The 14,514-nt window shown below is 39.1% G+C and overlaps 1 protein-coding gene across 1 annotated transcript; it reads left to right on the top strand.

Moving 5' to 3' along the window:
* Nucleotides 1-287: 287 nt before the first annotated feature.
* lrrc31 (leucine rich repeat containing 31) lies at nucleotides 288-14,396 on the top strand. The gene is made up of 10 exons (XM_033638338.2): nucleotides 288-594; nucleotides 4,366-4,542; nucleotides 4,648-4,791; nucleotides 5,063-5,230; nucleotides 6,458-6,622; nucleotides 6,802-6,984; nucleotides 8,483-8,650; nucleotides 9,312-9,476; nucleotides 10,272-10,427; nucleotides 12,103-14,396. Exons 1-10 carry the CDS (start codon nucleotides 582-584, stop codon nucleotides 12,474-12,476), a joined length of 1,713 nt encoding a protein of 570 aa, XP_033494229.1. The 5' UTR covers nucleotides 288-581; the 3' UTR covers nucleotides 12,477-14,396.
* Nucleotides 14,397-14,514: the final 118 nt, after the last annotated feature.

Here is a 14,514-nt window from a genome sequence, read left to right as displayed (position 1 = left end):
TTAAAGTAATGAACACATAAATGCATCAATAATTATATTTCTATAATATAATATGTATTATTCTTTAATGAGTCATTCTATAACTAATTTACTTTTGGTAGTAAGTATATTTTGATGCTTTTGATGCATTACTACTATTATAGATCTGAGTATGTCCTCCTCTGACTGTGTCAGTTGTCTTTCAAAGAAGGCATTGAGGAGCAAGTGAATGGTCAGGCACACTGATGCCGTTTACTAAAGGTGTTGTCGTACTTCCGGGATGATCCACCTGACGGGCACGGGACGTGACGTCATCTAGGTGTTAAACAGACGGGAGAAAGTCAGAGCCCCACAAAGTGAAGATGAAGAAGAGATTTTTATTCGCTGTAGCTATGATTTAGTTTATGTTATATCTTAACTGAGATATTTAGTAGGTTTTTATTTTGTCTCTCCATGTTCATACAATTCCAGACAAACCGACCGTGAACGCATCACCGTGACGGATGACTGATTAAAAACACTGCACTTTGTCTTATCTGTTTTATTTTTATTTTTTCTTGAAATTCGCTTTTGTTTCGGAGCTCAGCTCTTCAAACTCGCACATGGAGTCCGCAGGTAAGATCAGTTCTACTGTTAGTAGAATAAAGATAAAAGTATCGTGCAGAGATTTTGCTACAGTAAATGACTGAAAGCACACAGTCCTTTCTGCCCTGGAGGTTTAAAGGCTTCTCCAGTGGTGTAATATGATTAGGTATATTTACTGTAAGTACTGTACAAATTTGAAGTATTTGTACACTACTTGGGTATTACTATGCAACTTAATACTTTTACTCCATGATATCTCAGAGGTAAATTGTGTACTTTGTATTTAGGTCATCACTAGGTTTACTCCTTTAGTTAGTTAGTTAGTTAGTTAGTTAGTTTTGCATACAAAACATACAAAGGACTTATAAACAATTTCACTGTCAATTAAACCACCATGTATGTACATATATGAGGTCCAAAGGTCTAGGCATTAGCCAAATACGTCTATTTTGTATTTGTTTTGAATCTAACATCTTTTTTTTTCATTTTAAATAATATCAGCCTAACAATGTGAGTGAAAAGTTCATGAATTTCAGAATATCTGTGGTATGTCCCCCTTTTGATTTAATGATAGCATGCACGTGAGCTGCTGTGGACTCCCCAAGTTTGTACAAAACCTGGTATTCCATCATGATGTGACAATGTTCCCAAGAGTTTCTGGTGACTTCTCAGCCTTCAAGGGTCCCCATAAATGTTCAGTACAGTTGAGGTCAGGTGACTTTCTAAGAAAGTCCATAACAGTCAGGCCTCCTTGATCTTCTATGGACTTGTATTAACCTTTCTAATCATCTGACTACTCAAAGCGCTTTAAAGGGTAACTTCGGTATTTTTCAACCTGGACCTTGTTTTCCCTCCTATATGTGTCTAGGGGACTTATGGGAACAATAATTTTTGAAACTGGTCCAGCATTGAGTGACAGGGCTGCAGTTGGCAGCAGTGAAACAGGCTGCAATGTAATCTTTTGGGGCAATTGTGCACCCTCAATGTATGTCCACTAAAACGTGTTTATTTTTTGCCACTGACAGGCTCAGATTATTATTATAGCTAAGTGTCTAACAACATGACAGAAAGGATCCTTACAGAGACAAACCTTTGTGTTAAAGAGTAAGATCCTTTCTGTTTGACCCGAAACAGCCCAGAAATTGCCATTGCCAAACCCACCAGACTCCATTTAAATAAGCAGGGATTTTAGTGTGTATACGGCTAGCATATTTTTACATCTAACTGGGTGAATAAGGTTTTAATTCAACCCAAACCAGAGTTGTTGATTGTTGAAACAGTGGAAATTTGAACCAAGATGGCTTTTGTGATTTTATTTTGTTTTTGTGGACTTTGAATGAAGTGTGTTGTGCAATGCTTAAATTACTGTTTATTTAAATGGAGTCTGGTGGCTTTGGCAATGGCGATTTCAAGGCTGTTTGTGGTTAAATAAAAGATAATCTTACTCTTTTACAAAAAGGTCTGTCTCTGTCAGGATCCTTTCTATAATGATGTCAGACATTTAAAATAACAATCTGAACCTGTCAGTGGCATAAGCTAGCACTTTAAGGGGACATAAATTGACAATGCACTAGGGTTGTCACGATACTAAAATTTCAAACTCGATATCAATACCGAGGAAAATATTCAATACTCGATACCATTTTCGATACAGCAGCAAAAAATTAAGAGGCATGTCATTTTTTAAATAAAGATCAGAACAGTAACATCAATGATAACAACAAAAAATCACCCCAAAATAAATAACAACCAGAAACAAGATCTGTCCATACAAATGTATTTATCTACAGCCCTGTTTATTTTCTGTGCTTCTGGTGAATTGGCACCATATTTTCGTTGCTGATCAAATAGAGTTGGTAGTTTAGGCTCAGGATGCTCCTGTTTCTACCTCACTATGTGATCAGAGAACCAGGGGTTATGGGAGAAACCAACCGTTTTTTCAGCTTCAATCTGTGACTTTACAGTGAACATAACTTTTCAGACACACATAATTGTGTTGTCCTGTTAAACTAACATTGTCTATTAATGTTACAGACGGGCATGACTGATAAAGTTTTCTGCTTAGCTCCCACATTAACGTTAGAAGTTATATTTTAGTTTGATGCTGGCGACACCAGCTGCTCAGCTGCTAGTGAGGGGAGGGGCTGTACCTGCCGTCTGCAGCGTGCTGTGTTCACTTCACTAAATACTTTTCAGAGTATCAATACTTTTGACAACCCTACAGTGCACAATTGCCCCAAGTGGTTACATTACAGCCTGTTTCACTGCTGCCAGCTGTAGCAGTCTCACTTAATACTGGACAAATTTCAAAAACTGTTGTTGCCATTAGTCACTTCGACACAAAAACAGGGGAAAATGGTGTCCTGGTTGAAAAATAATGAAGTTACCCTTTAACACCACATTCACCAATTCACACACACACACACACACACACACACACACACACAATGACACACTAGGCTGAGGCTACCATACAAGGTGCCACCTGCAACACAGTTAACCATTCACACGCACTCACAGAATCTGGGGCTCAGTATCTTGCCCAAACATACTTTGGGATGCGGACTCGAGGAGCTGTGGACGTCCAACTCTATCTCACCGCCTGTCAAGAAGTTCTTGCAAAGCATTTTAGAGTTCCACGCACTGCCCTCTTAGAAACCTTTCGTCAAGCCGTGACGATGAAGAGGCCCCTCTTTGCTTAGCATCACAATGTGACTTCTGATACTTTCACTAAGTTCTGTTGCCATGTTTCCAGCTATCACAATGCTACTTAGTAAGCAATGATCTGCTGGGAACATAAGGCACAGCAATAATTATTAGAGGTGGCCGCTGGCTGAAAGTCAGTGGAAGGGACACAACTCAAGGGAGTCTGACCTTTTGTACCTTTTGCCACAAATTTGCTTAAATTTGATTGCTTACCTAAAAATGTTGCAAGATCTTGAATATTTCGTCTTTTTTTTACATTTCATATACATTTGGCTTTATTTTTTCCATATAGATTAGAAAAAAACATACTGGTTAATTATTAAAAACAATTAAATGGGATTTAAGGTATTTTTTCATGGGTTTATTTTTAGAGGATCGAGCAGTTAATGGGCTTGTAATCCTTTCCATGACATAAATCTAATTTATTTTAATTCACAATAATAATGAACCCAAATTGTTATCTCTTTCCTTATTGATATCTGCTTAATATATGCCAGTCTCCTTCAAAATTAGATAAGGTTCCTAATAATGATGGACAAGACAAGATACATTTAACATTATTATTTGATGGCAAAGAAAATTCTAACATTTCCTCTCCTCTACTCAGTTTTAATTAACTTTGCTTTATGGTTTAGTTCTCCTTTTGTTTTTGTCCACTTTGTATCTTTATTTGGTCTGTTTTCTGTGATGCAGTTACATCTAATTTCTTCTCCAGGCATCAATAAAGTATTTATTTATAAATTACTAGTGAAATTAACTAAATCTTAATTATCTTAATCCTCTCATTTCTCATTTTAGTGTTTTGGTAAGAAAATAATTATAAATATCTACCTCTGAAGGGTCGTTTGTTTGACTTTTGTTATATTTAAAGGATCTTTGCACAATAATTAAACATTTGTAACCCTGTTAACATGCATTTAGGCATAAAATCCCTTAATTACTAGGGACTCCATAAAGCAATCATGAATAGATACCTTAAAAAAAATCATTTAAAATCGTTTATTGGAGAAATTATGGACATTTAAAGGATAAGATGATGTGTTTTGGTGTGACATTTTCAGAGATGTGACTCATTTTCTGCCTCTCATTGGACAGATGGTCAGCGGGGGCGGTACAGTGGCAGTCAGAGACGTTCCCCTTTCGACCTCATCATGAACCAGATCCGCAGGAAGCGCACAGCCTCAGACAGGAAGCCGCTGGGACGCTTCCTGTCTCGAGACCGGACAGGGATCCCTGAGGATGGAGAGGTGGAGGAGAAAGGACAGAGCTCAGGTGAGCAGGAAGGTTTGTTCTTTGATGTTTCACAGCAGCATGGGAATTTGATATCATTTTCTATGTTATTTTCTTGTGCAAAAATGTCAAAGTTTTGTGTTTCAGGTGTTGCTGAGGCAGCAGAGAGTGAGTGTGACGTCGGCTGGGGTCGAGTGGGTGTGTTCCTGCAGCGGTTGGGGAAGAAAGCCGACAGCAGGAGCCTCAGCCTGGCTCACTGTGACCTCACTGCTACAGACCTGCTGGAGCTAGGTGGCTATAGTCAGGTTTTTACTCTTACGTTATATGAGATTCTTTAGTTTTTGATGTTTAAATGACAGGTAAAATAACCTTAAAGTACTTCTTTATTTTGCTTATAATCAGATGATCAGAGTGCACTTAAGTCAAGAAAAAGTAAAGTAAAGAGTGGAGTCAGTTTGCAGAGCTGGACATTCACCAGGTTTAAATGCTGTTTCAAACTAATATAAATGCATGAAAATGGTTCAAAGATGTCTGCCCTACAAACATTCTCCTCTCTCCACAGCAACGCTGCTCCAGTTTCTCCCCCAGCTGGAGGAGATGGACATCTCCTGGAACGAGCTGATTGGCGGATGTCTGAGAGCGCTGACCTCTCACCTCCAGCATGTTAGCAGGGTGAGAGTGCTGAGGCTCTGCAGCTGCAGGCTGAACGCTGATGATGTTGCTGCACTGGGTGGGTCATTATTATTATTTCTGCCAAAGCTTTGAGAATGAGTCCATTGATTCTATCAGAAGTCAGAGCTGGTGAATGTTGTTTTAAAGTCAAGCATCCAGTTGTTTTTATATTAGAAATCTGATGTTTTCTCTGTATCTGTAGGTCTGTGCAGAATATCAGCAGGTACACTCCTGATAATCAGTTAATTGTTTGTTGCTGTCCTTTTTCCAGCAATAAAAAGGACATTACCTACCTCCACATTCTAATTGTAATGACTCTTTTGCAACTTTTTCTAAAATTTTATGACAACACACTGAGTCTTGGGCTGAAATTACTCAATATGAAGATGTTACCTTCAGCTTCAGGAAGTTTTATAGAACAAACAATCCATTTATTAAAAAAGTCATCGGCACAGTAATCAAAAATGAAAGTAATTGTTGGTTGCAGCTGTAATCTTACCAGATTATGTTTTAGCAGCTCTTCAAGGCTTTGAAAGTGTACCAGTGGCTCATGCGAAATATTGTTATTGAATGTAAAAGAAAACATGCATTGTTTTATTGTTATCTTGACATGGTGTTAAAATTTTACCAACCATTACATAATCTGATGATAATTTATGGTAGAGGATGCATTGAGCAAGTTACATAAAACATTTAATTGATTAATAAGAATCAAATCGGTTTTCACGTACAAGGAATTTGCTTTGGAGTATTAAATATAAAAAAAAATACTATAAAAAGTAAAAAGTTCACAGTATAAAGTATATAAACAGTGTGTGCATGTGGGCAGACAGTGGTCCAAGAGGTGTGTGTTCATGTAACAATCACTAAGACAATCAACTAAACATTCATCAACAACTATTTTGAGAACTGAGTTATCATACAAGTCATTTTGGCAAGAAAAAAAATACCAAACATTTGATGGTTTAAACTTTTGAAATGTGAGGATTTTCTACTTTTTCTTGTTTATATCAGAATAAGCTAAATATCTTGTGGTTTTAGACATTTGGTCTAATAAATAAAGCAATCTGAAGATGCCATTTTGGATTTTTCTGACAAGATGGTTCATCGATTTATCACTAAAATAATCAATAATGAAAATAATGTTAATTGTTGCTCTACAGTTGCAGTTCCTTGTGTCAGAGACTGGTAAGTAGAGGGGGCTGAGGGTTTCAGCACTCTGTGGTGTTATATTTAAAAGTTAAGAGATCATTGGATTATATTGCTTTATATTGTGTTTGTGCAGGTGAAGCTCTTGGTTCCATCCCTCTCTTGGAGATCCTTGATTTGTCCTGGAACAGTGGCATTGGGGGCGGCACTTTGCAAGGCCTGCTGGGTAAACTTCACCCACCACTGAGGGAGCTCCACCTGGTGGCCTGCCAGCTCACTGAGGCTGATGCTGCTGTACTGGGTACTCACTTACACACATAGACAGTATATATTTATAGGGAAGGAATAAGGCATCCCCCCTTATCTATTTCTATGTCAGATTTCCTACATTTGAAGAACAGCCATAGAACATGAGTAATGTCACACCCTTCACTCAGACAGCTGTGTGTAACATTTATGTCCTGTGTGTGTCCCTCTCAGGAGGAATGGTGTCTGCTCTCCCCAGACTCTGTGTGTTGGATATCTCCTGTAATCCTCAGCTCACACAGGAAGTCAATGCCGACGGCTTCAGAGAGCTGGCCTCCTCTCTCTCTCACGCCACCTCCCTCACCACACTGCGACTGCAGGCCTGCGGTCTGACTGCAGACAGCCTCGATGCTCTCAGTAGGAGTTCTAATGTTTTCTGTCGATATGCATGATGTGACAGGTAGTTTGATTCTGGTTGATGAAGGTGCCACTGCTTTTTTTCAGTACTGGGTTTTTCCTCACATTGTCTCTATTGTATCTTATGAATAGAGGCTAAAAATGCCAAAATCATGTTTTTCTTGGACTCTTGTTTAACATGAATCTATCTATTTAGGCCAATTTCTGCTTAACAGATTTCCTGCCATTTTCAGTTTTTGGCAAGACACGTTTACATTTTTCACCTCCCCTTCAACAAGTTTTAAACCATTATCTCTATTTTTTGGGATCAGCCTTAAAAAAGTGAATGTTTTGTGGTACTACAACCAAATTCTTGTAGTTGTAGCCTATTTGTATGGTGGCCCAGAAAGCTCGTTGCACTGCAACTTAAGAAAACACATAATATTGTCAAAACAGACGCAAATTAAGAAACATCTTCATCAATTTGACAACACAAGGCTGCAAATAGAGAAAACACAACCAAATACAGAAATGTGCTGCAAATAAATTTGTCAAATTGGTGAAAATGTTTTCTTAACTTGGGCTTTGTCTATTGGCGTGTGTGTGTGTATGTTCGACATACAGTACATTGCTATATCTCTTCCATGCACCATGCAGCTGCAACAAATGTAGATTACACACACTTGTATCAACTGTAATTCAGCAAACTTTAATGCCATTAAAGACCCCACCATAGCAACTTTAAATTGCCAGGTTCTGACTAACTTTGAATTGTGCACAATAGAAAAGTACAGTGCAACAGAGTCATCTCAAAGTCAATTGGTTTTGGTTAGATGCCTAAAATAAGGTCTGTGGTTAAAACAAGCTGGAGAGACTTTCACGTTTCTACGACATAAAATACATCAGTAAATATACCATTAATTTTTGAAGCTTTACTATGTAATAAAAAAAGTGGTTGCTAACAAGTGGCTAAATGCTTTACAGCCTTGTTGTGGTGGGGATGTATAAGTCATGTGGAAGTGGTGTTGCTGTTTATAGCCTAATGTTAGCTTTTTAACTTCTGGTGATTGCATTTATGCTTCAAAAATCACAAAAGTGGTTTTCATTTGTGAAGGTTATCTTGCTGAACAAAATGTGTAACTATCATAAACGTTTGTTTGCCACAGAGCTTATTTTCTGCAGTAATTCAAAATGAAATGGAAAAATCCCATTGGCTTTTTGACGAGGGAACTAGGACGATGCTAAGTTCTGCATTGGCCCACAGAAAAAAGTCATGCCTACAGCCCTCTATTCATCCTTTTATAGACTCAGACAGGATTAAAATAAAAATGGTGGAACAGAAAACATAACCTCTTTCACTCAATGACTGCATTCTAACGCTAGCATATCATTACTTGAAATTTTTCATACATTTATATTAGATCTTGTCTGGTAAAAATAAAAAGGCATTAAGACTAACAAATTCTGGTTTCTGGTTTCCAAATTCCATCTGCTGCGTCCTCCTGTCAACGTCCTGCAGGTGGTTCGCTCCACTGCCTCCCCTCAGTGCGAGAGTTGGACCTGTCCTGTAACAAAAGTCTAGCCGGAGGACTGGACCGCCTCACCCTCCACCTGGCTCACCTCACACACCTGGAGAGCCTCGACCTCCATCTCTGCTGTCTCACACACACTGACCTGGAGGCCCTGAGTGAGTGTGTGTGTGTGTGTGTGTGTGTGTGTGTGTGTGTGTGTGTGTGTGCAGACTCTTGATTGAACTGAACCGATATGATTGACAGTTCAATCAAGAGAGAGTTGTTCTGAGAGGAAAGAATATCTATTTACATGAGCACAAATGTGAAAAGTCTTTGGTGATTAGACCCCTCCATTTCATCTATTCCAGGGGGATGAGAAAAATGTAGTAGATTAATTAAGGAACCCTCCCCCTGTGGCGTCTAGACACTGGTGGTGGTAGCGGTGGTGATGAGATGAAAAGGGAACCGGGGATCTGGATGTGAAGAGGAGTGGGTTTTTGATCAGCTTGTCCTGGGGTCTGGATAAGATGACTAGAGGTGAATGGGGTTGGGGAGGGCGCAATGATTCCACCTAAAATGACAGCTGACAGGAGCAGAGAGGAGAATAGATTTAAAGTTTGGCAGTAGCATCATGAATGGCTGAAGGAGAGCTTGGCAAAATATGATCAACTAACTAGAAGAGGGAATACACATAATCAGCTGATTGGGGGAAGCACTAGGAGTGGGATAGAGAGAGAATTGTGAATGAATATAGCATAAAGAAAGTCTTCCTGACTGAACTTATGCTGAGCTTTATTTAGCAATGAGGTCATCAGTCATGTGACTTGTTTTCTTCAGTCCAGGTGCTTCCCTCTCTGACAGCACTGACGGAGCTTGATGTGTCGTCCAATAAGGAGGCAGGGAGCGTGGTCCACCCGCTGGTCTCCGCCCTCCCTCTGACACAGATGAGGTGTCTGCCGCTCAACAGCTGCAGCCTCAACCAGGAGTCCTTTACTGCTCTGGGTAGGCACATGCTACTACTGATACTGCTACAGCTAGTACCACAATTACTACCAGTAGTGCTGATACTACTGAAACTGGTGCTGTAATTATCAGATTGTTTTTTTAAGTAAAAGTGGCAATATCACAATGTAAAAATAATCCTGTACAAGAAACATTTATAATTTTGCCTGTGTAAACGTACAGAGCTTTTAAGTAGAAAATGTTTTTCAAGTATCAAAAGTAAAAGTATTCATTATGCAGACAAACGGCCCCTGTAATTGTTCATACATCAGTGGATTATTATTACTGATGCATTCATGTGTAGATGGCGTTTTACTGTTGTAGTTGGTAAAGACAGAGGTAATTTTAACTACTATTGGGTAGTTAATAACAAATATTCTATAAGATGATCATGTTTTGTATGTAAAACTGTGATCTCCAAATCATAGCTGTCAAAAAAGTTTGTAAAAAGTACAATATTACTGTCTGAATTACTAGTACTTCAAAACTGTACTGAAGTACAGTTGAGCAAACATAGTAAGTAACTCTTCACCAATGTGACGACTCCTACTACTTCTAGTGTCACAGCTTCTGGTTTGATTGCTGCTTCTGCTACAGCTGCCTCTAATAATAAATCATATTATGAACCATATTTTTAAATCAGTGTCTGAACCTATCTGCTTAGTTGTGATTTAAGCAAATTTAATGACTTTTATGCATTGAGTTTGGTGTAGTGCCAAACTGTACAGGGTCAGGTATGTAATGTATCTCACGTCTACTCACTGATTTTTTTGTGTGTGTTGGTGTGTGTGTCAGCTCTGGCCATGCCGTACCTGCGCAGTGTGGATGTGTCCTGGTGTAAAGTGGTTGGTGGTCATTTAGCGTTGCTCCTGGATGCTTTGCAGCCGTCTGTCATCCTGGAGCTCCGCCTCAGCAGCTGTGAGCTCACCACTGATGACCTGCATCACCTAGGTAACACACACGCGCACACACACACACACACACACACACACACACAGAGTTTTTTTGATATAAAAGAAACCCCCAACAAAACATACAATTTTGTTAAAATAAAGGGTTTTTCATTTGGGCGGAAAACTTTTTAGGCTTAAAATAAGTTGGTCTTCATCTCTGTGAAATTATCAAACTCACATTAGACTAACTAAGACTGGCCTAACACCAATGGCCAGTTTGAAACATCTTTGTGAAACTGGTTGTTGTGCATCCTGGTTCACTGTCACTGTCATGGTTTAGTGGGACACTGTTGTCAGTAACACCTGTGCTTTTCCAACTCTGACAAAAAAATGTCTGCTGAATGTACTTCAGCAGAATGTACTTCACAAACCATGCTCCTGTGTTTTAGATGACTTTTTCATTCTAGGCGGCCTTTGGCTTCCATTTATTTCTATGCACACTGTAAATATACTTGAAGACCACTGAAATCTCCTTGAGTTATATAATCCATCACAGTGAAATTAAAGGCTGCATTCATTTCTGTAAAAAGTATTTTATTTTTTTGTGGGTTTGTGCTAGTAATTGGCAATCAGATAGTATTTGATAGTCCTGCAATCTTATTTTAAAGGTCCAGTTTTGGTATATTTAAATAGGGACATTCGCAATTTGGCATTTACCACTCTAGGCACATCTGGCAAAAACTAACCCTGCCTTCATGATGGTTGTAATGTTCAGTTTTTGTTGAAACTGTTTTAGAGAGGTGTTAACTTCATGATCATTTTGGAGGGTGTAGTTTGTGGTGCATTGAATTGTATTGCATAATATTGACAGGTGTCCATCCTATTCATATGACAACTTGACCCGATGCTGTGGCATTGTTTCAAACAAAGCGGACTGGGGAATTATGTGCCAAAGCCACATCAAAGCCACCAGACTCCGTGACAAACAGTCATTTTTACTCACTGAACACAGGAGCTGCTTCGATCCGTTACTTAGTTTGTGTTATTTAGTGACTTTGGTTAATCTGAACCGACAACACCAAAGCCACATAATAACACAAACACCAAAATAACAGTTTGAGGCAGTGGTAGAACAGCAGCTCCTGTGGTCAGTGATGTTAAATCAGTTTTTCTCAGTGGGGTTAAAAAACGGTTAAATTTTCCTGTTGGAAATCGCTGTCTGACATTATGGTGAAGCAATGAAAATATTCAAAATATAGCGTACAGTTAAACCAATATACATTATTGTAGGTGGGACTTTTTTTAGGTGCCTTAAATACATTTTGTTGATGACCCCTCCACAGCAGTGCATTTTGTAGCTTTCGTGTTGGACTCCATCCTGCTTCTCCAAACTGAGGGCGTGCTGACTGACATCTACTGTATGTAATATACTGTCTATGGATAGGTACCCCATACAAGCCCACTTCAAAAAATCTAAACTATTCCTTTAACAGTAGTCGATTCAGGAAACTTTTAAAATAACACTCTTTAATATTTGGGGGGAAGGTATCAAGTATTTTCACGTCAAAAGGCTCAAGTCCAAGTGAAGTCATGACTTATTGGTGTTAAAGTCCAAGCCAAGCTGCAAGTCTTTTTATGATTTTGTCAAGTTGAGTTTAAAGTCATCAAACCAAGTCCTCACCTCTGCTAAACTGTACATCTCTGCTTAAGTCTTAATTCCTCATTCTGTGCAGCTGCAGTGTGCAGACGTGGCTGCCTGTCCTCTCTGCGGGTGTTGGATCTGTCCTACAACGGCTTGGTGGGAGATGATGGCTGGTCCGCCCTGTTTGCTGCAGGAGGCCTGGGCTCACTGGAGGACATCGACCTCAGCTTACGACCATCGACCTTCGCTCCCTGCGCAGCCTGGCTCCCGGCGCTGCTCTGTGCCCTGCCTCGGCTTTCTGCGCTGACTCACTTGGCGGTGCAGCGGTGGACTATCGGCTCTAGGGACAGAAAGCAGCTGGACCACTGCTTGAGGAAGAGGAGCGTCCTGCTGGAGTGGGATCCACCAAATAAAGACACAATGGCATCATTTAAGGTGACCAATCAGGAGAGTCCTGAGGAGTAGGGATTCAAAACCCTGAAGATGCTGATCTGATCTCATATGTCACTAATAAAGGACACCTGTAATAAAAACCATCACCAGCACTCTGAGATTTAAGCAGACACATGACTGCGCCCTGGATAATTGTCACGTATAGTTTCCTTATATAGTGATCAACTGTTTTGTTAAATACGGAGCACGATAACACAAATTTCACATTTCATAAGGATCTCCTCTCAGGTCTAGAAATTTTTTAAAAATCCTTGAAATTGAATTTTATTAATATATTAATTTATTAATATTTTCTAGAGTGTGAAAACTTTAAAAATTGGGCAAAAATATCTTGGAAAACTTGTTTAGCCTTTTACTTTTAAAGGTCCAGTGTGTATGATTCAGAGGGTTATATTGGCAGAAATGGAAAATACTATAATAAGTATGTTTTATTTAGTGTATAATAACTCAAAAATAATCATTACATTTTCTTTACCTTAGAATGAGCCATTTATATCCACATAGGGAGTGGGTCCTCGTGGATCACCGTGTTTACAGCCATGGTTCTACAGTAGCCCACAACGGACATACCAAACACTGGCTCTAGATAGGGACATTCACGTTTTTGCATCAGTCAACGCAGTTAGAAGCCCTGTCGTGACGAGAGTGTTACAAAAATACTGACTTCTGCAGATACTTCAGCTCCTGGTTAAAACCTCCTGAACAAAGAACACTGAAGGAGTTCTAATAGGAAGAAGTTTCAGCTGGTTGCAATCTGCAGTCTTTTTGGCTAGATGCCTCTAAATTCCCCAAAATCTTACACACTGAACATTTAACCGCAGATTGATTATGGCCTAATTCATATTCATGTTGCCCAGATAATTTTGTAAGCATAAATTTAACAATTAACTAAAATTTGGTTTAAGAATTAGGACTTAGGGTCAGTCAATGTGGCTGAAATTAACATAAATATTTAAATATGTTTGTAATATCTATATGCAAGATATGGTATTCATAATAATTCTAAAATAGTCAAACTCACAACCAATGAAATGAACTGTGTTCACTGTGTCCACAATTTTATTGGAGAACAAGGCAAACTGTATCTGCTGAGGAACATTTTATTTCTGTGACTGGTTTCCCTGAAGTTATGCTGCAATCTATTGCAAGTCAGAAGTCGCCGACTCAGTATTCCTGACCACTGACCTAGATGTGTCCCAGTGCATCTGCTGGGGAAAACATGGATGCGCGCAGCAAACTGATGATCGTATGTCATGTCTCTGAGCTTCACAAACATCTACAGAGGCTTAGATCAATTACCACAGTGACATTAGTGAAGAGAAACACTGTATAAAATAAGTCATTTGTCTCGCTCGTCTTTGCTCCCTAAATTATCAAACTACAGCTTAGATTCGTGTGAATGGGTGCTGAGCTGAACAGTGTGACCTACCACAGCCAACATCACATTGTTGTGTGCATTCATTTTGTGTGGACAGAGATGGAGATATGCATGCGTGCAAAGACTTATACTGTATCAAGCACAAATCAACTAAATGGAAATGGTAGCTACAATGTTATTACAGCACATTTCACGCCCCAAAAAAGTACATCAGATGTAATAACGCCATGTTACTGTGACGTCAGGTGCGTCTATGTCAGTGAACTCACTAGATAGATCGATAGAGAGATAGAATGACCATTCCATTGTGCTTTTCCATGTGAACGTCTTATTTTTTTCGAGTTCCAACTTCAGCAGATTGCAGCGTGTTAACCAAATATGGGGGTGGTCACACAGAGCACTTGGCCTCCGCATTCTTCTCTGGGCTCCTTTCATTTGTTTTTAATTGCAGTTTCTTTGTTGCCCAGTTTGATAAAATCTGTGATGAACTTGGATGCTCTTATGGAATACTTGACTATCTAGCATGCATGCATAGGTTTATTTGACAAGCTTAAATCTTTGCACTTTACATTATACACCCTTAAATCTATGCACTATACACTTAAATGTAAATAAGATATAAGGATTTACATTTTGGAGGCACCTTTGATTAAAAAAATCTCACAGGCAACA

The sequence above is a fragment of the Epinephelus lanceolatus genome, chromosome 20 (assembly GCF_041903045.1).
Source record: "Epinephelus lanceolatus isolate andai-2023 chromosome 20, ASM4190304v1, whole genome shotgun sequence".
Taxonomy (NCBI): domain Eukaryota; kingdom Metazoa; phylum Chordata; class Actinopteri; order Perciformes; family Serranidae; genus Epinephelus; species Epinephelus lanceolatus.
The sequence above is the reverse complement of the archived record's forward strand: the minus strand, read 5'-3'. Positions and strand labels throughout refer to the sequence as shown.